The sequence below is a fragment of the Lepidochelys kempii genome, chromosome 10 (genome assembly GCF_965140265.1).
Source record: "Lepidochelys kempii isolate rLepKem1 chromosome 10, rLepKem1.hap2, whole genome shotgun sequence".
Classification (NCBI taxonomy): domain Eukaryota; kingdom Metazoa; phylum Chordata; order Testudines; family Cheloniidae; genus Lepidochelys; species Lepidochelys kempii.
This window is the reverse complement of record NC_133265.1, coordinates 2,136,527-2,160,211: the sequence shown is the minus strand read 5'-3', so window position 1 is coordinate 2,160,211 and position 23,685 is coordinate 2,136,527. Positions and strand designations below refer to the sequence as shown.

Here is a 23,685-nt window from a genome sequence, read left to right as displayed (position 1 = left end):
CCAGACAACTGCCCTTAGAATCTGAAAGTGAAATTGGGTGAACAAAAATTAAACGGATTTCATGTTCTAAATCAAATGAAGGTAAAAAGGAAACAAGGTACATAAACAGGGACAAGTACATTTGAATTTAATATTTTTCTTCATTTGTAATAATATAAGATGTTTGTAACACAAGTAAAGATCTAGAATTTTTTAACTGACAGTGTCCTTTTAAATACCAGTGATCTATTTTACCAGGCACAGGATGTAGAATCAAGAAAATCCTCAGGGAAGGAGCAAACAGGAACATTAAAGGTGACACTGGATTCCGTGTCCTAGGTGCCCTTGCTCTCTTGGAAGTGGTGAGGTCACATGTACACCACTACCACAGAACTACAAGCACTGGTGGTAGAGTGTGCTCAGCCACATTATTGAGTGTGAACCCTGAATTCACTGGAGAGTTTAGAAGGGGTTGCAAAACAGAATGCAGTGGGGCCTTTCAAATGAGAAGCCAATGAAAGCGCAGGAGAGGGAACACAAGTGGATTTACGGACAAGTTCAGGGGTACGTGAGGCAATGAGTGGAAGCTGATAGTCGCTGAATCAGCAAGGTTGGGTGAAGGTGTAGGTGAATGAGTATGAGGAACAGAAAATGCTTCGTGCGTCACTGCCTCTCGCTATGCACTGACGTAGAGTGCGGTAGTGTCTGGTGTAGGTACAGTACATACACTTTCCTTCATATACTGCAGTTTTAGTCTTAATACTAAAATTGGACATTAGAAAATAAAAAGCACGATATCTGCATTTAAGTTTTACATATTGCTCAAAGGTAATGGAACTGACAGCAACTCTATTACCAGAATGAATGCACTTGCTAAGAGCTTTCAGAGGTTGTCCTAGGAAACTGACATTGTACTACTTCAAAACTACCCCTGTTACAATGTATATATTATATGGCAAGACACAATAGTACCGGTTTTCATATGAAAAGGAAGTATCTAAAGCTACAGATGTAACAAGTATGTGAAGAATTTATAAACAAGGGGAGAAGAACACCTTTAACACCGATTTATATTACAGGGATGTTCAAACTGGAAAGACAAACCAGAACCAAAATTATTTTGCCACCAATAGTCTACAGGCAGATAGAGAACCTTAATCCAAATTGACTTGCAACCACCATATTTGGGGAAGAAAAAAAAAAAAAAAAGCCCACACCATAACTGACCTCCTCCCCATCTATCTTTATAAAAATACTTATTCAGGAATTTGTATCTGCTGAGTTTCAACATGGTTATTTCAAATAAAATAAAATATAGACAAGGAATATGTTAAATTTAGCCTTTGCTAAAGAGGGATGTTTCCCTACCAATTTCACAAAATTTTGAGCTACACGTATCAAACAATACTAAGAAGTGTACAGTGTTTTTTAAAAAAAAAAAAACACAGGAGATAAAAATCAGAACAGTGATCTGTTATATGCAGGTTAAACCGATAGCAGGACTGATTCAGCCTGGCTGTGCAATACAATCCGTTAAGGGTGTGAACTTTTCCGGGACTGAAAGGGTCCACTCAGAAAACCTGAGATAAATGGCACTTTAACTTAACTGCTAAATGGACAGGCAAAATGTCATGAGCCACAGATGAGGAACATCAGAAAGAACTAGGGTAAAGAACTAGAATAATTTGTTGGAAACTTGAGGAAAGAAAAGCTGAAATGTAGCCTTACCATCTTTACCCTTTAAAGATAAAGCTCAGTGGTTGGGTGCATGTACAAAACTTTGTAAGACTCACTGACCTTATTACTAGGACTTTTCAAACCCAGATCACATAGGACTGACTATTCTACCCTATCTATGCAGTATCCAAATAAAGTGGCATCTTGGCCAGCTTATCCCAACAATTAATAGGAAGGTCTCTTTGGTTCACTTCCTTTAGCATCATCTTTGTTACAATTGCAGTGCACTGACTCCAGGAGTCCTTTGCAGAGTGCAAAAATCAATACTAACTCAGCCAACTAGGTCAGCGTTAGGACTTCGCTGCAATATGATTTTGGACCCCAACATAAAAGGTAAAGAAGATGCTCATAAAAACAGAATTCCCCTGAAAGAGACAAAGGGGCAGAGCTATGCAAGCAACAAAGAATGACTGAAATTGCATGAAATGGGATATAAGCAGCACCAAGCCATCTTGGCTACAGAAAGTCTACAGTGGTATCTTCCTGCTCCCAATATGCAACATTGCAAGCATCATCCCAGAGCTGCTGGTACAAAAAACAGAGAAACTGGGCATCTTTGGGTTTAAACAAAAAAAAAAAAAAAAAAAAAAGCTAAAATGTTGCTACTAAAAGAAGTCAAACCTGAAATAAAAGGGCCAGCGTAATATGGCTTACTAAACCCCAATTTTGCATACTGTTCAAAAATTTTTAAAAAACTGTTTTCAAACTCTCAGTCACAACCAAATAACTAAATTAAGTCTGTTTGTAACTGAAGAATTATGAAAATATTTGTCTTTTGTTCAAATCAAGTAAAAAATCCTCAGTACATTGTAATATTTTCTTCTGAAAACTAAATTGGAAGATCTACTCTCAGAAGATTTAAGTGTATTACACACAATGGTTTATGAATTAAGATTTATTGATTTCCATTGTATTTACTTTAAATATGATTGAAGCTGACTGCAGAAAAGGGATGCTGAAATTTTTAAGTTAAAAGTAAACTAATGGTGAAAGAACATCACCTCTGGCTTCCGTCAATGCCTCGTTATATCATATTTTATTAATAAAGTTCCAGGACTGTCACATCCAGGGATGTCAGAGGCCTCTCCCAGCAGTGTCCTTTGTTTTGTGTCAGCCTCCTGTGCCAGAGGTGAGTGTGCTTTCAAAAATACTGCCATTTGCCCAGTACTGTGTCTTTGATTGCATCAACATATTGAGTAGGTACCCAGTAGACCCAGTAGTAAGATGCTTCTGTAGGGCCCAGTTGAAATGCCTGCAAAATTAAAAGGACAACAGGTAGCATTTACAGATTGGAAACAAACAGAACAGGTGGTGTCAGACAATCTGGATGGTCAATTGATATTCGGAGCAGAATCTGCAGCACAACGCCTAGAAAAAAAATCTAAACCAGTTAATTCAGTGCACAGGGCTGAGACGCCAACCAAGGGCTGAGGCAGATGGCTGCATTGTAGCAGCTGAAGTTTCAGCAAGTATTCTGTATTTAAATGGTAAATACCATTGTCAAAATAAATAGACTGATGTAAACAGGAGGGAGAACTACGAAGTGGCAACAGTCTCTATCCTTGTGGTTTGAGCAATAGTTTATGCCCTAATCTGAAGAGGCTGCTCTTCCATCTGAGTGATTACAAATGGAACGTTTGGAAAAGGCATGGAACAGCTTCCTCTTGCAGATAATTTTTTCTCAGGGTATTTCCCCCTTTCCTCCCACAAAGAAAGAAGTGGAATTTCTGTCTAAGAAACTTATCTCAACATTACGAAGTTTAGTTACAGTGATATTCTTTAAAAGACAGGCCTGACTGGAAAAAAAGCAACTCTTGGACTTTAAAAAGTCCCATAGCAGAATCAACATTACCCTTGCCTGATATGTATCACTTTCCTAAACACAATACCAACCTTTCAGAGATTCAATACATTAAAATGGAGGGTGGGAAAATTCTTTACCTCCACTGAGGCAGGTAGAGAAGATGAATGGAATAGGAATTAACCTACCAAGAGCTAACCTCTTTTCTGACAAAGGATCACCACCACAAAGTGTTTATTTTGAGAAAATGATCAGATGGAAGTTCACTCTAGGACGACTAACTTTCTCCTACTGTAACTGTCAGTTAAGTTTTTACTGAGCTAAAGATTGTTCTGGCAGAGTTCTTTAGTGGAAAGTAATGCTGAAGATGTGGAATTCATATTGGCCCCAATGTTAGGGACATAAGTGTTACAAAGGAAGAAACTGAAAAGACAAATGTTAAATATGCATAAAATCAGATAGGATTATGGCCAGGTTTTCAGAAGAGTTCAGCACCCAATCTGCACCCGAAAAGTTGAGCTCTTCTGAAAGTCTGTCCCTAAGTAAAATGATACACCATTTTAGGAAATACTCCAAATTTAAACATCTGACAGTGGCTGTGCCGTCATTTCAAGCCATAGGATTTTAAATGGCTTTAAAGCTTGGGTAGAAACAGTTCAATATCCCAAAGTCATGGCAACCATTCAGCTCATATTGCTCAGAATATTTACTCTGTAATAGCAGACAATACTGAAGGGTCAACCTTTTAGAAGCATTTAAAACAAGGCTGTCAGCCTTGGCCTTATTCTAACTTAAACTTCTTGTTCAATGTATTAGCGTCAAGTTATTAGTCCATTATTACTTACCATCATGTGATAATCCTCATGTCCTTCAATAGGTTCACTCACCACATTTTTAATGGACCCCATGGGTATTTTTTCTGTTCTCTCTACATTGAAATGGATAAAAATAACATGGGATATGTCAGCAGTGCTTTGCTACAGTGCTTCATATTGACTTCAAACACCATCTCTCACACTTCTGCTGGGGGAGGGACAGGGGATAGCAGCATGCAAACAATTCCAAGTAATCCCAGTCCCTGCTACCTAAACTCTGATGACTCACTGTGCCAGGTAGCCCCTCTAAATACCAGAAAACCTAATCTTCTTCACCAACCAATATAGGATCCTGATCCTGCAAACACTTATGCATGTGCTTAGCTTTACTACTGTGATCAGTCCCATTAAAATTGATAGGACTCACAACTGTAAAGTGAAGCACTTACATATATGTATGTGGGATCAGGGTTTAAGTGTGTAAAACAATTAACTCTTTTCATCCTTCCAATTTCTGCAGAATTGAGCTATGAAAAAAGTGTACAACTCTCTATCAAGATCTACTCCTGTCTCCAGCACAAGACTGCATTTAGTGGTTATTATAAAGGTATTAAAAAAATAGGAAGGCAAATATTAATAAGAGTATAGAAGGGAGAGAAAATACAAGAGATATTGAAAAAATGACTATAACAACATTACAAAATAATGGATTTGGTAGTCAGCTGTGACCAAGAGGAATTACTAACGCATAGGACTCACGATGGATGTCTTTCATTTCTTATCTATGACTTATGTCGTCACTTCTTCCTTTAGACTTTTAACTAAAATCTTTCCTTTTAACTCCTACTTCCATCACCCACGTCAGTCTGACACTCTAAGTTCATCTTTTTGAGAACAAGAGACAGACAAAAACAAGCTCTAATTATAGAAGATAAGCCAAGCAATGCACACCTTAAATGAGGAGCACCCTTTGAAGCGCAATGCAGAAAGCAGCAACTGCTCGGAAAAGACACATAAGGAAATGCAGCTGCACAGAGGCACTTTGTTGTTACACCATAGAGAAGACAAAAATGTAAAAATGTAAACCAATATTCTCCATTTTAATGCAATAATTACCCTGACCCTATAGCTGTCACAGATCAATTCCAATCAAATTGATGGAAGGATGATCATTTACTGAGCAAATTACTTGGCACTTATTCTGCATCCTCCAAACATTAACTGATTACTTCTCAAAACATCTCTGAAATGGACAGGTCAGCGTTACTTTACGGATAAGGAAAGTGAGGCACAGCCAGGGGAAGTTGCTTGCCCTAGGATCAAAAGGTGCTTTAGAAATATTAATCCTCAAAATCTGTAGCAGAGGGAAAGGTAAGCAATTATTCAAACACTAATTAGCCAATAGAACACACCTATCAATAATGAAATGGAGAGCAACTCTGACTTGACTGCACCAACACTCAACACCATGCTGTAAAAGGACTAGTTCTCCATCAGTCATTTACCCCAACACAAATGAAGTCGCCGTATTGGGTGTTGCCACAGGATTGGCGCCAAAAATTCATAGATTTTAAGTCCATAAGGGACCATTATGGTAATCTAGTCTGACCTCCTGGACATCACAGGCCCACAGAACCCAGCCAGTGATTTCTGCTGGGCTTTGGAAGAAGACCTACGCTGTATGGGAGTTAATGTTTGCAAAGCTCAATATAAGTGTCTATTATTATTATTTTGCAACAGGAAATTGTTATCCAAGCTAACATAACAGTACAGTTAAGCTCTATTACTCAGACAACAAGTCCCTCCCATTCCTCTCCCCATTTTTGCAGCATCATCCCGTTCTGGCCAAAGAGCAAGGCATGGGTTCCTTTAGTTATCTGGAAGCAAGGGATTATTTGAGAGTGATGTCCTCCGCACACTGTGCTATCTCCACAGCACTTTCAGCTCCTGCTAGCCTGTCTTCAAGATTGTAAATTGAATTCCCTGCAGCTGCACATGCTGTCATCTCTAAACTAGATTCAGGGCTGTGCAATTGCAAACAAGTCACCCAACTCATTTCAGTTCCTAGAACAGATAATGAAAGCAGTGCCAGTGTTCCTAGCAGTATTCCAGCTCTAAGAGAGACCCTCTGTGGCTTTAGACAAGTCACTTAGCCTCCCTGTGCTGTGGGGATTAAATTGCTTATGCAGTGCTCTGAAAATAAGAAATGTTATGAATGCTAAGTATCATAATCCACAATTGAGAGTTATGGCTAAGAATAAGATTATGTCACAGAGGTTGTGGATCTCCCAGGTGCCAGCCCTGGAGTACCAAGCTGCTGCGGGTGGCCCTGGAGCTCCGAACCCCCGTGGGTGCTGCCCCCCCGGCAACTTTTACTAAAAATAACCATGACAAAATCTTAACCTTATTTATGGCATAGTAACACAAATAAATTCAAGCTTTTCAAGTACAAATACGTAAAATATTTTGTAATATTCAGCTGCCTGAAGAAAGCCTATCTGGGAAAGAAACAGAGTGAACATTTGATTTTGACAGGTTTCAGAGTAACAGCCGTGTTAGTCTGTATTCGCAAAAAGAAAAGCAGTACTTGTGGCACCTTAGAGACTAACCAATTTATTTGAGCATGAGCTTTCGTGAGCTACAGCTTACTTCGAAGTGGTTAGTCTCTAAGGTGCCACAAGTACTCCTTTTCTATTTGATTTTGAATGATTAATATACAAAGAGCTGGAGCTATTCCTTTAATAAAGTTTATTCTGGACTGAAACTGATCTTTATGATGGGACTGCCAACAATGCCATGTACCTGATCTGTGATTGCTAGCAGCAAATATCTCCAACAGACGGAGATGTGATGCTAGATGAGGAAGGCTCTGAGTTACAACAGAGAATTCTTTCCCAGGTGTCTGGCTGGTGGGCCTTGCGCACATGCTCAGGGACTAACTAATCGCCATATTTGGGGTCAGGAAGGAATTTTCCCCCAGGTCAAATTGGCAGAGACCCTGGGGTTTTTTCTCCTTCCTCCGCAGCATGGGGGACGGATCACTTGCAGATTTGAACAAGTGTAAATGGTGGCTTCTCCATAACTTGAAGTCTTTAAATCATGATATGAGGACTTTCGTAACTCAGCCAGAGTGATGGGTCTATTACAGCAGTGGACGGGCGAGGTTCTGTGACCAGCAATGTGCAGGAGGTCAGACTAGATAATCATGATAGACTTTAAGGTCAGAAGGGACTACAAGTCTAGTCTGTACATACTCCAGGTATTGACTAGCTGTGTAATAGTCTTAGTCACTTACCTTTAGTGCCTATCCACAGCTGATCTTGCTCTAGTTTAAAAGTCAGCCTCACTTTCCCCCCTGTTTTGTTGTACATGCCGGATAAGGGCACTGTTGGCAGGCGTTCCTAAAAATACACAATACGAAGAGTGAAAATGCAAGACTTAAAATGCACAAGAAAAAGCTGTAGAGTACAAGGGATATCTATGTTATTCTACTAAGATAGCAGGAGGAAACAAATCTGGAAAAAGTCTCAGGGAGCATGAACAATGGGCTGGTAGTGTATTTCCTGATCAGGACAGTGGTCCAAGTGGTTATTTAACTTACCTGAACACCCTTAACAGAAGGCATCACGTCTTCAGGTTTTCCTTTATCCAATACTTTTCTGTGTTGCTATAACAAAAACCAGAAGTTAGACTACTGAAACGTGACACAAAGCTTTTAATTTACTCCTGACCACTTCCTGAAATACCGTGCAATAGGTCTATGTAACATTTTTTTAAAAATATGGTAAAAGTCATTTATCATACAGAAACTGGTTAGTTTTAAAAGTTAGTTAACCAAAGGGATTTTTTTTATGACTGACTAAAGAATACTGTGAGAATCAAAACCCAAAGAAGATGCAAAAAAGGAAAACGTCTTCTATTGTGTGCAAAAGCCAGGGATCAGTTTAATATCACAGAGGAGTTATCCCTTAGTAAGACAATTGTAATAATCAGGCGTTATATTCAATGATTGTCAGAAATACAATCCCTAGATTTAATAAAGTAACACAGCAACAAAACCAGAATAGATTAGAGCACTACTAATAAGGAAAAACATGCTTGCAACTGACAAGTTTGCTGAGTACCTTTGAACAATGATGAAATTTACAGTAAATGCGAACTATGATAGATTATAAAAAGACAAAAGGACATTTCATAAAAGAGTTGCAGACCAACAGGGGATCTTAACTTTTAATGGAATTTGTTGCTGATGAAAGATATGCGGCTGAAAACAACTAGAATTAAAAGCCCTTTATTTAGCCCTACCACAGATGCAGCACAGCCATGAGAGCATGCTTTCTCACACTGTAGCTGAACTTTCTTTGGGGGGGGGACGGACGACACTTTTAGATGTGAGAGAGTTCAGTGTTCTCTGTGCTGATGAAGCTGCCAAAAAAGAGACCACTAGGTACCAACTATGAAGATGGTTTTGGAGACATAGAAACTAGACTGCTAGAAATGGGACTAAGATCATTAAGTTGTTTCACATTGGTGACTGAACAGCCACCAATTTTTGCTCACCTGACCTAAAAGAGGAGACTAAAAATGGAATATGAAGCCTGTCTCTTGTGAATCCTTGCTGCTAACATTTGTCTTACTGAGTTGCTGAGCTCCATCAGCCAGCAGTGCAGCACTGAACTTGCGAATCTATGGCTTCCACTGGACTAGACACCAATATTTCCGGTTAGAACTCATCTATGGTGGTCCCTTCTTGTAATACTGATTGTAAGTAAGAAATAGTCTACTTCATAGTGGAATGGAACCCAAGGGTTAGAACACAACGTTACACAAGAACTGTACTAGCCCCGCTTTCCTTGTCCTATGCCAACAGTTATTGAGACATCACTTACCTTTTGTCTACAAAGCGGCTCTTTTTTATTTTCTTCAGCTTTCACCTCTTGTTGACCAGCTTCTTTGGGAGTATTTACTGCTAGCACATCATTGATAGTGGAACCAACCACCATTATTTTTGCACCATTTGTTACTTTGATTTCCCGTAACGTTTTCTCCTCTGGTAGAAGTCCCTTAAACATGACTTTCTGCATAGTGGGTGGAAGGCCTACCAGGCAAGAATTAAAGAGCATTTTAAACCCCCATGAGTATATTTTTGGTCAGAAGAGAAACAAGCTTATATGGCAAGTAGTTACCTCCGCATGCTCAACATTTTACCTGTGAGTGAGTGGATTTTCTCTTTCAGATCAGCCCCTGTGCTGTCAAGCAAGAACTTCACATCGTATTTGTTTTTGTTCCAAATGATTTTTAATTCTACGAGATCCTTCCCAGTCTCGGAATCGCCGCCGTTGCTGACTGAGGCCTGTGAAATGGCTGAATCCTCTTGCAGCGGGTCCATTTCCAGGGCTTTTCCAGCAGCAGAGGCATGGCTTTCCCCAGCATCTCCACAGCTAAGCTGCAGGTCCTGAGCTTCTGTGTCCATGCCGGGCTCATCAGCGTCTGAGGGAACAAACAGACCCGGAAAGCCCCGGGAGAGGCAGGTCGGGCGATTAACGCCGCGGAGGTCCCCCGCCGGCGGCTCCGCTCGCCCCCGGCCCCGCGCTCCCCCGGGCGGGAGGCCCCGGCACCAGGGCAGCCGCTTCGCTCCGCAGCCGGGCCCCGGCTGCCGGGGGAGGGACACGCCACCCGCCGGCTGCCGCGAGACTCGGGCACCCCCCCCCCCACGGCGCGGGGCAGCTGCTAGGGCCCGCCCGGGGCCCTGTCCTCCCAGGGCAGCTCCGGGGCAGCCCTCCGACCCCGGCGCCAGGCCCCGCCCCCGCACGGTCCCTGCCCCGGCGGCCACCCACTCTCACCGTCAGGGGAGGCAGAGGCCGCGGCCATGATGATTGTGTACAATCCGCCCGCGGGGGGTGCTGGGAAACGCCGCGCGCCGGGATTGGCCCCCACGGCGCCCCGTACCCCGCCCCCGCCGGCCCCGGATTGGCCCCTACTGGCCCCCGTAGCCCGCCTCCCCCACCAGAGGAGGCGAGGCTGGAGCCCTCCCGCCGCGCTCGCTGCGCCCCAGCCCGGTCCCGCCACGTCCCCTCGCCCGGCTGGGCCCGCTCCCCTCGGCCTGGTGCGGCGCCCCGAGACGAGCCGGGCGCCTGACAGGCCCCGCGCCCATCCCAGCTCGCCGCCCCGGGCCCCCGCCGGTCCCCGGCCCCGCGCGGAGCTGCCCGTGGCGCGGGGACCCCCTGCCGGGATCCCCCCGGGTGTCGCTGGCGCTGCGGGGAAGATGCCACCTCTCCCGCGCCGCCCCGGAGAGGACCCAGGAGGAGTTGTTGTTCGGGGTGTGGGGATAGGCTTGGCCAATGCGGAGTGACTTATAGCTCGCCCCCCCCCCCCCCGTTTAGACACAGCGAAGCGCCCGGCAACCGTGCCCGGACCGGAGGCGTGAGATAAAGGGGACGTGGCTCCTTTAAGGGACGCCCCGCCCTGTGGTGTGGGGGCGAAGTTGATTGGCTGGCTGTGCAAAGCCGGAAGCCGTTCGGCGCACCCACGTGCGCGGGGAGCTCCGTGCCGGAACGGGCGCTTCCATGGCGCCTGCGCTGCGCGGGGCCGGGCCCCTTCTGCGCGGGGCGCCGTCTCGGGCGGGGGTCGTGCCCTGCGGAGCCGGAGCCGGGGCGAGGGTGCGGTTCGCGCCCAGCCCCACAGGTAAAGGGTCCCCAGTCCCAGCCGCACAGGGCCGCGGCAGCAGCTGGGGTTCGAGTTCCTGTCCTCGCCCGCACCTGAAGTTACCCACGCTGGGGCAAAGAACGGGGTGGGGGGGGGACCAGGTTATCTGAGCGTGAGCTTCCCGGAGCTACAGCCCGCTGCATCGGGCGCAGCTGCTGCAGCCCACGGAAGCTCACGCTCAAATAAACTGGTTCGTCTCTAAGGTGCCACGAGTCCCCCTGTTCTTTTTGCGGCTACAGACTGACCCGGCTGCTCCTCTGAAACCATACTGGGATGGCACGCTACTGGCCGGGGGGGGGGGTGGTTCTGCCCTACTGGAAGGGACACCGGAGGGGGGGGGTGGTGGTGGTGTGTGGGGGGGGTAATTTGCATGAGAATTGTAAATGTGTCCTTGAAACACCCATGGAGACTTTAAAAAAGTGCCTGAAAACTAAACCAAAACTACCGAAATGTAGCTAATATCCGAGAGGATAAACTTGGTGTGAGTTAAAAATGAGCCCAATTTGTTGTGATTCAGGAGTGGGGATGTAAATGGAATGGTGAAACTCCTTTAGAATCTAAACGTCGACTTAAAATATAAAAATCAGTCATCTAGTACAGGGCCAGAAATAATAATAATAATAAAAAAAAAAGTGGCTGTTTAATAACCCTTCCCCACCCGGTTTTTGTATTTTTTTCATAATTTGCACTTTTGGAGAAACTTTCATTTAAAAGTTTTCAAAGCACGTCACAATGTCCCTGTGAGAGCGATGTGTATTATATCACTCTTCTGAGTTTAAAGGCTCAGGGTCACACGCAAAGGCTCTGTATACATACTAAAGTTGCATCAGTTGAGCTAGAATAAATGTCTTAAATCGATTTGGATAAACTCATGCAAATGGCTCTATGGGCTCTTTTAAATCTGTTTACACCTGGGTTGTGTCAATATAGTTTTAAGCTGATTCCTTCTCAATTTAAGTTATAATACATATAAGCAACAGAAAATTGATTTAAGAGTATCCACACAGAGGTTTGCAGTGGTTTAAGTAAATAGATATGTTTTAAAAAATTAAACTGATACAAGTTTTGTATCTAAACAAGGCCTGTGCCTGTGACGGATCTGAGAATGGAACTCCATCTATCAGCTGGCACTTCCGTGTCACAGGAATAGGTGCCTTAAAAATAATGGACACAATCTGACAAATTTGGGCCCCTCAGCCTGTACAGAGCCCCATGGACTTCAGTGTGTCAATGCGGAGTGGTTTGTAATAATGGAACCTAAAATGGCTAGTTCTGTATGCTCAGAACTAGCATTCTCTCCCAGTGAAAATATACTGGTCTGTTTTTAGTCCTTTTTGTTTTCAGGTTCTCTTTTGTAGCTTGCTACAAGGGTCTGTTTAATGTGGGTTGCAGGGGAAACCCTCTCAACTGAAACTGAACATTCATAAAAACACTTCTGTTATAGGTGATACCTGACATTTACATCCTTTCATCTGTGAAGGCTCCCAAAACATTTTAAATACCTCTTTTAAAAAAGTACGTTTTACACCAAACTGTGACATTGTCCCTTAATAGATCTGTCTTGTCACACTTTGAAATTAGTTGCATTAGTGATCAGTTAAACTGCATATGGGTATGTTGTATGCCAAGTCAGGAGCAGATCTTGCAGTGTTCTGCTCCAGCCGTACAGGTCTCCCAGATAAATAAGATAAAGGGCAATTTCCTCTGCTGCAATGAGAAGCACTGATTAATGGCCTCAGCTCCGAGAGGGTAGGATCATTACAAACTGGCAAATGCTTGGGCCGAGTTGGCAATCTGTGCAGGCTCTTGTGATCACACAGTCCATCCTGCCTTTACTAGGCCATTGCTGTTGACCCTCAGGTTGCATATTTACTCTTTAAAGACTTGTCTAGTAGGACATTGAACAGCTGCTGCTAATTTTCAATATTAGATCCCCTAACCAGTACTGAAACCTGTGTAAGTGAGAGTGCAGACCACACAAAACTCTTCAGTGTTTTGGAGAGGAAGACAGAAGCTAATCGTGCCATCTGAAAGAGTTTTGAGAATGGCTTTCTCCAGTGGATACTGTCATTTAAATCATATTCTGCACCAGCTCAAGGAAGCCATTTCTGAAAACCAGTCATCGGTGCTTCAGTTTCCTAGTGTAGACAGAGCTTTAATGGTCTGCATAGCCGTTTGGTGTTTCTCTGTGCTGTTCAGGTGTAATAATGTGTGAAATGCCATCATAAACAATAGTTTACAGCTCCTGTTGAAAAACTTCTTTTGTCGATTGTATCTAATTTGACCTGACTTGCTCTGCTTTTGCTCTTATAACCCAGGCTTTCTGCACTTGGGCGGCCTTCGCACTGCTTTGTACAATTACATTTTTGCTAGAAAAAACCAAGGGGCTTTTATCTTGAGACTGGAAGATACGGATCAAAGTCGCATTGTGCCTGGGGCTGCGGAAGGAATAGAGGATATGCTGGATTGGGCAGGTAACTTCCAAGTCTATACACTTCACTTCTTAACTACTGAAACAATCTACACCATGAAGAGTTTTACTACTAAAAAGAACCTCACTAAAATTCAAAATCCCGTCAGCACTCTTCCTTGCTATTCAGTATATTGAGTGGTTATCACAAAGGGCTAGGAGCCAGAAGGGTCCTATTGTAGTAAGACTTTAGCTAATGATTAGGTGAGTGTCCTTTGGTTATCCTGTGCAGAAGGACCATGGATGTTTATCTGGAAAGAGATGCATCCCTACCAAAGAGGTGTGTAGGAGGTTGGCAAAAAGACCAGGAGTTGGAACTGAGAGAACTCAGCATGAGTTAATAAATTGTGTGCGTGCATGTAATTTGCAAAAAAGGGTTCTGTGACATGTCTTATAAGATTCAGAGATGGTTGTTCATCTGTGTACACACCAGTCTCCGGGCTGCATCCTTTGCCTCTTTTTGTGCTTGGATGAGTGTTAAAGATATTGCATTGATGGTGAACGTTTGAGAAGACGGTGTTACTGTTAATTCTGTTTCGCATGTTTAGAATTCCGAGTACTCTGGTAATTGAATCACTTTACAGTAGAGAAAATAATGGGTCCTAAAATCTCAGCTGCATTTCTGTGAAGATAGTGTAACTTACCAGAGGAAGGTGAGTGCGGGCAGCCACACTTACATACTTCACACTCGGCTACTTGAAATGGATTGGACCTGCTCAAGTATTTGCCAGTTTGTCATGGTCTGACCTACCAGAGGCTGGAAACCTGAAAGAGACCATAAACCACGGGTGGCCAAACTTACTGACCTTCCGAGCCGAATCTGACAATCTTCAGAAGTTCAAGAGCCAGGGTGGGTCTGCCGGGGCTCAGGGCTTCTGCCCTGCGGGAGGCACCGGCCAGGGCTCAGGGCATCAGTCCCGCTCCTGCTGAAGCCCTGAGCCCCAGAAGGCATGCTTCGCAGGACTGAATTCCTGAGACCCCCTTCCCCACTGGGCAGAAGCCGCTACTCCACCACCTTCCTGCAAGACAGAGGTCCCAAGCTCTCTCATCCACCCCAAGTCCAGTAGGTGGAGAATGGGGTGGGACTCCGCGATCTGCATTTTAACTGTAAAAGAGCTTTATGTGGCTTGCGAGCCACAGTTTGGCCACCCCTGCTATAAACGCTAACACTGTTGATGGCTCTGGAAGATTCCTCTACAGTTCACCAGGTAGAGTCCCAGGCTGTGAGTGAGCAGTGTGCTCTGTGGACACACTACAAACTCCTGCCTTCTGATCCCTGTTGAATGCTCTATCATCAGACTTTACCTTGGACTGAGAGCTTGTTAAATCCCATAAATCTGGCATTCCAGGTATCCCACCTGATGAAAGCCCTCGCAAAGGAGGCCCGGTCGGGCCCTACCAGCAGTCTCTCAGACTTGAGCTGTATAAGAAAGCCAGCAAGTTTCTTCTGGAGAATGGAGCTGCCTACCGCTGCTTTTGCACCCCTCAGCGCCTGGAACTGCTGAAGAAGGATGCGCTACGCAATCGTCAGACACCACGGTAGGGGGGCTTCCTGTGGAGTGTGTGCATGCAGAACCAGTGAAGAAGTCTCTGGCATTGGGATCCAAGACACCAGCTGCCCAGCTACAGGGGCACTGAAGGCATTAACAGCTCAGAATAATCAGAGCTCTTACTTGTCACTTTGGCTTTAGCTCCAAATGTATTTTGTTGTTGAAGGGAAAGTCCCAGTCTCTAGCCTAAATGACCATGTTTAACATTTATATATCACCTACTGTCTCTAAAGAGCATTACACACATTAACTGATCAAGCTTCTCAATCCCCCACCCTCCTAGTGAGGCGTGTAAGTAGATAAACATTATCCCCACCTTACAGAACGAGGGGCTGAGGCATAGAGGTGAGACTTGACCCAGCCCTGAGTGAATTGTTGCCAGAGCTGAGATTAGAACTCAGGATCCAGACTAGAATAGAAAAAGCTGACCTTTTGCCAGTGGTACTGAACCAAGACCATTGCTCTCCTGTCCCAAAAGGTATGACAACAGGTGCCGACACTTGAGCTCAGAGCGAGTGGCTGAGAAGTTGTCGCAGCGTTCTGACTACGTGGTCCGCTTCCGTTTGAAGGAAGGTGTGGAGCCCTTTCATGATCTGGTCTATGGATGGAGCAAGCATGAAGTGGCTACGGTGGAAGGTGACCCGGTGATCTTAAAAGGGGATGGCTTCCCCACATACCACCTGGCAAATGTGGTGGATGACCATCACATGGGAATTAGCCACGTTCTCCGTGGAACTGAGTGGCTTACTTCAACATCCAAGCACCTTCTTATCTACAGAGCCTTTGGCTGGGACCCTCCTAGGTTTGGCCACCTTCCGTTGCTCTTGAACAAAGATGGCAGTAAACTGTCCAAAAGGCAGGGAGACATTTTTCTAGAACATTTTGTTCAAGATGGCTGCTTGCCGGAAGCTCTACTGGACATCGTCACCAACTGCGGCTCTGGATTTGCAGGTACTTGGGGACAGGCGTGATTCACTGGGAGCTGCCCCAAGGTCTGGTTACTTGACACGTTTACTGCTTGTGGAAAGATTTGGTGTATTAATGTTTCAGCACTCTCTGAGCTCTCTTTGGAGGGGGTCAAAAAGGAAGGTCTCAGAAGGGGTCTCTACAATCAAAATGCTGCCAGCTCCTCTAAAGTTCCCCCAAGAGTGACGAGGGTCAGGATACCTCTGGGGAGCTGTTTAAAATTCAGTCCAGTTCCTAGTGGGCAGAGGTCCAGATCTTAACGGCCACCTGGTGACAGTCTCAGCAGAGAGGGAATGGGTTATGGAGGTGGTCCCTCCAAAGCATGGGTGGGGTGGATTGGGGAAAGCTTGCCCTTCTGCTCCCCACACTAGAGGATTTCAGTCCCCAAGACTGTCCATTCAGCACCAGCTTCATTGTAAAATGAAAAGAGCTGGAGGTGGGGTGTCAGGAGAGCAGCAGCTGCTCTGGGGACTGTTGGGGACACTTCTGCTCTCTGATTAGTAGTTAAAACACTACATTAAAGATTTTTCCCTGCCTGTTTAACCTGAAAGTCCATGGGAAGCTGGGCCAGTCACTCCCTTTCAGATTCTCATTTTGCAGGAGTCACAAACAGTCTCATGTCTCAGCAAGACAGCGCTTCCTATGTGTGGCTTAGGAACCCCACTGCAAATTAACCCCTTCCCAGGGGATGAAACTTTCTGCCTCTGAACACTTTTGCTGCTGGGTTGAGCAACGTGAGGATGATTTCTCTTTAAGAACTGAATCAGAGCAGCAAAAAGCCAGAGGGAAAAGTCCCTGGTTCCAACCGCTCACAGGGCCTCTCCAGGCTGTCTGGTGCATGTGGGATGCAGTATTGTTCTATGAAGCTCCGCAGTAATGCTCTGAATCAGTGTTCCCCGCACCCTCCCCCCCACCTTCGTAACAATTCAGTGCTGCTGTTAAATGGCCCGGGTACCCTGCACTGTCACTTCCAGGCCGACTGCTGCATGGGCAGGTGTTAGAGATACAGGGGAAATTATTAGTCAGGTAATGGCACGTCTACTGAAATACTTCATTCAGTGTCACCCCTTTAAAACAGCAGGAACTCCCTGGGCACTGCCTGTAGCTGGGACTTGGTAGAAAAGTTGGCAGAGTCTGTTCTCAGGACGAGACGGGCATCGCGCAAAATCTTGCCGTGAGGGCTCTGCCTTTCTCTTAAGAAAGTTCCCTGCTCTGTGTTGGCACTGAGCCGGTGCAGCGAGACCCTCCAGTGTCATTGTTTCCTTGGTTACGATGAGCAGCAGTGATACTAGCTGTCCATGGGAGTGAATGCATGATGCCATTGTTGCGTTATTTTGCAGGCAATCAGATGGGCAGGACGCTGGAGGAGCTGATCTTGGAGTTTGATGTGGGCAGAATTACCACCCACTCAGCCCTGCTGGATCTTGACAAACTCCTAGAATTCAACAGGTATGACAATTGGGTGTAGCACCTTATTCATTTCCAACCAACTCTAAAAATTGCCCTCCATGGACTTAGCTTCACCTAATGACTCTGTCCACCTGCTCCCCTGGCCTGCTGTTCCAGTCATGACCTCTTCTCTGTATTCTCCACTGTTGGGGTTCCTTTCTCCCTTGAGCCCCACTCCATCTACTGTAAAGCAAATAGTTTTTCAGCAGCTCCATATAAGCGTCCTGCCCATTGCACCCACTGGAAGGTTCAGTGCAGTGGCTCCCTTCCTCTTTAACCTGATGGCGCAAGGCTCTGAAATCCGCCATTCTGCAAATAGATACCAAATGGGGGGAATTGAGCCAACCTCCTAAATAACACTAGCATTCATGTGCCAGGAGCTTGTATACTTTGGTGGTGGTCATGGTAGGAAGGCCTAGCTAGATGGGCCATGTTGTGAGAGGAATGCAAGGACTTAAGTCTGGGTGAGAAACTACTTTTTAAAAATCATCATTATTAATGGTGTACCTCTGTGAAGTGCCCCACATTCTCCCAGAGCCATGTGTTAAGGATTGTTGAATATTTACACTCACTGTAATGTTGATTTTTCTAAATGATTCTATGGGTTTATTTTGTAAACACTGTATAATGACGTTCATAAGTCTGAGTCTAAGCCAAAGAGGTCTGTAACCATTCGGATGGTTCTGTCTTCTGTGCAGGATTCACCTGGTCCAGCAGATTGGAGATGAGAGGCTACGACGAAAGCTGGTGACGGAGCTGCAGATGAAGGTGGAGCAGGTCTATGGTGATCGGCTTGTGGACAGAGAGGTTTTAGAGAAGGATTATGTGGAGCGAGTCCTCCTACTGAGAAAAGTATGACCAGCATTAAAGCTATGGTGCCCTTTGGGAGGGGAGTAGAGAGTTGGGAGGGCAGAAGCTCTGCAGGTGACCCAGTTGGGTTCTGGGCAATGCTAGAACTTGAGAGCTAAAGCTCCAAGGCCTCACAAACAGTGAGAGGTCCCATCCTGCCAGGCACCTGCATCCCTGCTTAATACCAAAATATGGAGCTGTGGAGTCAGTCCAAGTTGCAGGTATGACACTCCAAGCATCTCCACTATCTTTGCAGACCTGCGTGTCTATCCAAAATGACCTTGCTGGGTAGTGAGCAGCCATTTCTATCACCAAGCCCCCGTCACAGATGGTGGTCTCAGCAGAGAGACCAAGGACTGAATGGGCCTTCTCTTGCCCCAGGAGATTGGTTATCTTCAGGGCTCGTTGGCTAGGCAGTTGGGGAAGCTTGCCTACCTTCTGCCTGTTCTGGGGCTAAATGGAGAGAGCACGTCTCCAGCTATGTCAGTGTGGGACTTTGTGGTTAAATCAAGAGCGTTCCTTAATCCAGAGCCCTGGTCTAAAAGGAGGTGGCAAAGCAAGGCTTGAGGTGGGAGCAGAGGAGATGATGGCCCTGCCTATTGCTACATGAGCAAGGCCGCATGGTTCCTACACTCCAGCCCCATGAGATCACTGCAGGTTTGGGGGTCACTGCACACTCTTGCTTTAATAAAGGCAGGAAATACTGTGGCTCTTGAAAATGTGGTTTCACTATGGCAGCAAATATAAAATTACTCATGTGACTTCCTGCTTCTGCCCTCAGTGAATCAGCGAGTTAATGTCAGGGGGAGTCATTTGCAGAGTGCTGCTCTGACTCAGCCTGCTTGCTCCACCGCTGGCCTGTTACGGAGGCTTGTTGTCCCTGACTCATTGTTGCCCAGCACTTGCATCGTCATTTATGCCAGTGGCAAGTGGGTGTAAAATGCTACACAAGCCAAGTGTCAGCATTCCGCCCTCTGAACTGGTGAGAGTGCAGAACAGTGGTGAATGACCCCTTTGTCACCCTGACATCTAGCTGGAAATAGACTTCATCTTTTCTCTTCCTGAGCTGCCCGATCTTGACAGACCTTCTTTCCATCCCGCAGGGTCACATAAGCCGCCTGAAGAACTTGGTGGCGCCTGAGTATTCTTACTTATGGGTCAGGCCCTCAGTGTCCCGAGAGCAGCTGCAAACCATTTCAGCAGAAGTAGATGAGATAGGAAAGCTAGTCATAGGGTAAGTGTCTCTTCCCTGCTCTCTTCTCTCCCGCCTGCCCCCTCCAGCTGGTCTTGCTGCTCATTCTGCACTGGCATCAGACACAAACTCTTGAAAACATGCTGTAGTTAGTGTGCATCAAGAGGCTAAACACATTCACATTCAGTCCTCACCCTCCCTATCCTCTCTCGGCCGCACTTGATGCTCACCTCCAGTCAGCCCATGAAACCAGCCTCTATCACCCACTTGTTACATTTTCAAACAAGCACCTTTGTGCTTTCTCCCACGCTGCCCCAGGTGCATGGGGGGCACTCTCTGTAAACATCCACAAAGCTACCTCCATGCCACTTTCCAGTCTCCTTAAAACTCTCCTCTGCCGAGATGCCAACAAACCCTGTTAGGCAGCTGGTGTTCAGAGATCACTGCCTCTCATGCTGACTGGTAGGGTCTCATTGTTTACTCGTCCCCCTGCAGCAGTCTGTCTGTCTGTCCATCTCTTCTCTTGTACGGAGGGTTTATGTATATGAACAGTTAGCGCACAGCAAGCTGGGGTGTAAGTCTACCTCACAGTAGCCTGTGCACACTAGCTGTCCATGTGGACCCTGCTTCTGCGCTCTAAAAGTTCCCTAGTGCACTCTGATTTACTCCAGTTTCACAGTGGGGTGTATCAAAGCGTGTTGCAATTACCTGTGGTGCAATTCACCAACTGTAGTCTCTAACTTTCAAGAATCCAGGAAGGTTTGGCTCAAACTTTCACGTGCAGGAGGATGTTCAAAACAATTCTGATTATTAACAAAATGACCAGGGTGTTTGTCTGGAATTAATCTGGGATCTTGTGGCCTGCAGAATGCAAGAGACCAGTGTGATAAACTGTAAACTTCTACATGAATTCTCAGCTAATCTGAATAATTGTCACCTCTGGAGTTCCTGGAGGGGACCTCTGCTGTTTCCATGTCTGCATTTCCGCCTAGTGCGCCACAGTCCTCTGTTCAGAAACAGTGCTGCGATGGAGGACAGGCCATACCGCTTCTGCTGTGCACTATCTCCTTTACTTTATGCCTCTGGCCTTCACACAGCTCTGCCAGTGCATTTCAGCCCTGACCTGTACCACCCTCTCTTCCACTCCTAAATCTCCTTCTCCCAGCTCTGCTAAGCCATCATAATATGGACCTGCACAGTCATCTGCAATTCGGATCCTAGATTCCCCAGAACTCAGTTCCAACCTTCAGCAAACCCTGCTACTCTGGACCAAGGGCCTCTTCTGAGCTGAGACTAGCAGTTGTGCTGAAAGCTAAATTTTGACCGGTTTCAGAGTAGCAGGACCATAACTGATGCAGTGATTTTGACCGTAACTGATGCAGTGATGTCTGCAGACCCTTGACAGACAGCTGGAAACAGGACCTCTGAGAGGTGCAAGCTGCCTGTTCATTGTAGTGGGACAGTAACTGAACCTTAACAATGGCAATGCAAATGTCAGGAGAAACATCCAGCTAACATGCAGAGCACACTGGGCCTGCTCTTATAGTTGGGGTAACATTAGTAACAGGTCCTGTCCCTGACTCCTCGAGAGATCATGTCCGTGTAAAAAATGTCTGATCAGCCATGTGGTTTTCCAGATCTCTGGCATCATTTTATAATCCGTTGCCTATCTGAGCTAACTGTTTTCCTGGTGCTGCTGAGGTAGTGCTTAGCTTCCTAAAAGCAATAGTTTGCTTGTGTGCAAAAGGGTCATTTGTGGCAGCTCCTACTGTCAGCGGGAATTCCTCACTTCCACGTGTCACTGGACTGAGAGGGCTTCTTCTCTCCCAAAGGCTGATGGAAGGGCAGACTGCTGCCCTGACTACAGAAGGGTTGAATGAAGACCTGAGAGGCCTACAGGAGCAAACAAGAGGGACCAAATACAGCAGCATGATGAAACTCCTCCGCTTGGCCCTCAGTGGACAGCAGGTAAAAGCCATTTGAAGTTGAGACCTTCCCATCCAGTAATAACAGCCTGCTCTCTGGTCACAAGACAGGCTTTTGGGTGCTAAACCTTGTGTGTGTTTTCCTCAGTTTTTGTAATAAGTGAATGTGCTAATGTGAAAAAGCTCCTTGGCAGAGAGGGATGCTAAGAGAGGCAAGAAGTACCAAGCCATCCCCCCAGAGCTGCAAACCTGTGGTTGGAAAGGCAGCTGGCTTGTTCGTAAGGGGCATTGTCAGCTTTTGGGTGTGTCATGGTTCATAATGTAACCAAGAATAAATTCCTCATTTGGTCCAAAATGATGGTTAAAAAGCAGGGCGAGTTCTCTCATGGCATAACTCCTTTGAGTTTGATGGCGCTACCCCAGCAGAGAAGTTGGCCTGATGTTGGGGACTTTTCTTCCAAGATGACAGAACCAGAGTCTTGTATTAGAAATTTCAGCATATTTTAATCGCAGGTGACTAACAACTCATCATTCAGTCATCTCCAGTATAGAGTGATACAGACTTGTACCCACTGGATGTTACCAAGGGAAAAATATAAAAAACTCCAAGTTCTGATAGTGTTGTGATGAGCGCAGTGTGGGAATGGGAGTAGAACAACAGAGTGTTTGCTTTCACTTGTGCAGTGTCTTTTGTGTGTGTTTTCAGCATGGACCAAGCGTGGCTGAGATGATGGTTTCCTTGGGACCTAGAGAAGTGTGTGAACGGATAAAGAAGGTGCTTTCCAACTAGCAAGAAGCTTCCTAGAAGGAATGGCTCCAGCAGACAGCACTCCCCTTCCGAGCCCTATGTGTTCTTCAGTACTGCAGCCTAAATTCTGAGGCCACAGTATTTCACAGGAACTGGGCCTTATACCATGCTGAATTTGTGAGAGTGCTATCAGCACACTTGAAGATCTCTGTGTCTTCATGAGGCATAACCTAGTTCATATAAGGGGTGCAACTGAATTCTGATTCAGATCTGCTTCATTGTCTTCGTCTTGTGGGACCAGGCTGACATTCAGATTGGGATATGGAGTCCTTCATCTTAACTGTATGTTCAAGTCCAGCCTAGCTTGGCAGTGACTGAAAGTGGTTACTTCTGATGGCTGTTTGATTTCCCATAAGCCACAGCATGGTGATCTCTTTTTGAAGCTGTGTCCACATGATCCAGAAACCATCACAACTGATGCTAATTAGCCCCCAGTTGGCAATCTGAGCAGAGAGGTCACATGTAAATGGGCAATGTAGATTTGATCCCTTCAGCCATACAAAGTGCCCTTCCAGGTCTGGCTTGGTGCATGTTGGTGGGGACTGTTGTGTGAGAGAAGTGTACACTTTTCACTGTCTCTCTTCTGTGGGTGATGCAAGGACTTTTCTTTCCAGCACTGTAACCCACATTTTTCATGAATACTTAATTCTACTTTTTAAAAAGTCCCTGATATTTTTGTTTTTGAACTGGACCCAGGAAAAGATAACAAACAGCAGTTTCTGTGCTAGAGTATTACAGTGCACATCGTCATGTCCAGTTAGCAATTTGGTTTTTAAAGCCCCTTTTTTGGATAAAAGCACTTTCATCCTGACATGAAATTGGGGATGCTGGATCCTTTCCTTGCAGGTCATCCTACCTGCCTTCCCACCCCATTAACGCAGCAGAGAAAACATGTACATTTGTACAGCTGTGTCTAAATGTGACGTGAGTGTGTAACTCTTTCCTATCATAAAAATCTGTAACTGTTTTACTGTGGCCTTCTTTCAGCAGTGTCTTTCAGTGCATCTAAGGTGGGGAAGTGTCTAGGTCTTTCAAGAACTGTACATTGGGAACATTAAGTTACTGTGTGCTCCCCCTCGATGGCCAGATGTTGCATTTTAAACATATGCGAGTCTACTCCTTGTGGATAAATAATGATGGGCCCCATTTTGTTCTGAAGTCAACACAAGTGTAAGTGCGACAAATTGAATATAGGTTTCAGAGGAGCAGCCGTGTTAGTCTGTATCCGTAAAAAGAAAAGGAGGACTTGTGGCACCTTAGAGACTAACAAATTTATTAGAGCATAAGCTTTCATGAGCTACAGCTCACTTCCTCAGATGCAACTTCGTGAGCTGTCGCTCACGAATGCTTACGCTCTCATAAATTTGTCAGTGTCTAAGGTGCCACAAGTCCTCCTTTTCTTTTTAAATTGAATGTAGTTACTCTGAAAAGCCTGGAAC

The 23,685-nt window shown here is 45.5% G+C and overlaps 2 protein-coding genes across 4 annotated transcripts; one reads left to right on the top strand and one right to left on the bottom strand.

Annotated features, from left to right (window-relative positions):
* Nucleotides 1–1,412: 1,412 nt before the first annotated feature.
* On the bottom strand, nt 1,413–10,248 carry UBFD1 (ubiquitin family domain containing 1). Its single transcript, XM_073361623.1, has 7 exons — nt 10,176–10,248; nt 9,541–9,822; nt 9,222–9,430; nt 7,934–7,999; nt 7,628–7,733; nt 4,363–4,445; nt 1,413–2,968 (listed from the first exon to the last, which is right to left on the bottom strand). The coding sequence occupies exons 1-7, from the start codon at nt 10,201–10,203 to the stop codon at nt 2,858–2,860; spliced, it is 885 nt and encodes a 294-aa protein (XP_073217724.1). The 5' UTR covers nt 10,204–10,248; the 3' UTR covers nt 1,413–2,857.
* A 65-nt stretch (nt 10,249–10,313) lies between these two features.
* Nucleotides 10,314–23,213, top strand: EARS2 (glutamyl-tRNA synthetase 2, mitochondrial). Of its 3 annotated transcripts, none has more exons than XM_073361621.1 (9): nt 10,317–11,016; nt 13,356–13,511; nt 14,857–15,046; nt 15,536–16,008; nt 17,364–17,472; nt 18,171–18,324; nt 19,425–19,555; nt 21,346–21,481; nt 22,123–23,213. In XM_073361621.1, exons 1-9 carry the CDS (start codon nt 10,899–10,901, stop codon nt 22,162–22,164), a joined length of 1,509 nt encoding a protein of 502 aa, XP_073217722.1. In that variant the 5' UTR covers nt 10,317–10,898; the 3' UTR covers nt 22,165–23,213. The 3 variants fall into 3 exon arrangements, with proteins under 3 accessions (XP_073217723.1, XP_073217722.1, XP_073217721.1); XM_073361620.1 differs by having other exon boundaries at nt 10,320–11,016; nt 22,145–23,213; XM_073361622.1 differs by lacking the exons at nt 19,425–19,555; nt 22,123–23,213 and having other exon boundaries at nt 10,314–11,016; nt 21,346–21,475.
* The last annotated feature ends 472 nt before the right edge of the window (nt 23,214–23,685 follow it).

Coding starts and splice junctions, on each gene's coding strand:
- UBFD1 (XM_073361623.1), bottom strand. CDS start 10,203: ATGGCCGCGGCCTCTGCCTCCCCTGACG. Junction 4,446..7,627: donor GCTGTGGATAGGCACTAAAG/GTAAGTGACTAA, acceptor ATTTCAATGTAG/AGAGAACAGAAAAAATACCC. Junction 2,969..4,362: donor ATGAGGATTATCACATGATG/GTAAGTAATAAT, acceptor TTAATTTTGCAG/GCATTTCAACTGGGCCCTAC.
- EARS2 (XM_073361620.1), top strand. CDS start 10,899: ATGGCGCCTGCGCTGCGCGGGGCCGGGCCCCTTCTGCGCGGGGCGCCG. Junction 13,512..14,856: donor GGATATGCTGGATTGGGCAG/GTAACTTCCAAG, acceptor CTGGCATTCCAG/GTATCCCACCTGATGAAAGC. Junction 19,556..21,345: donor ATAGGAAAGCTAGTCATAGG/GTAAGTGTCTCT, acceptor TCTCTCCCAAAG/GCTGATGGAAGGGCAGACTG.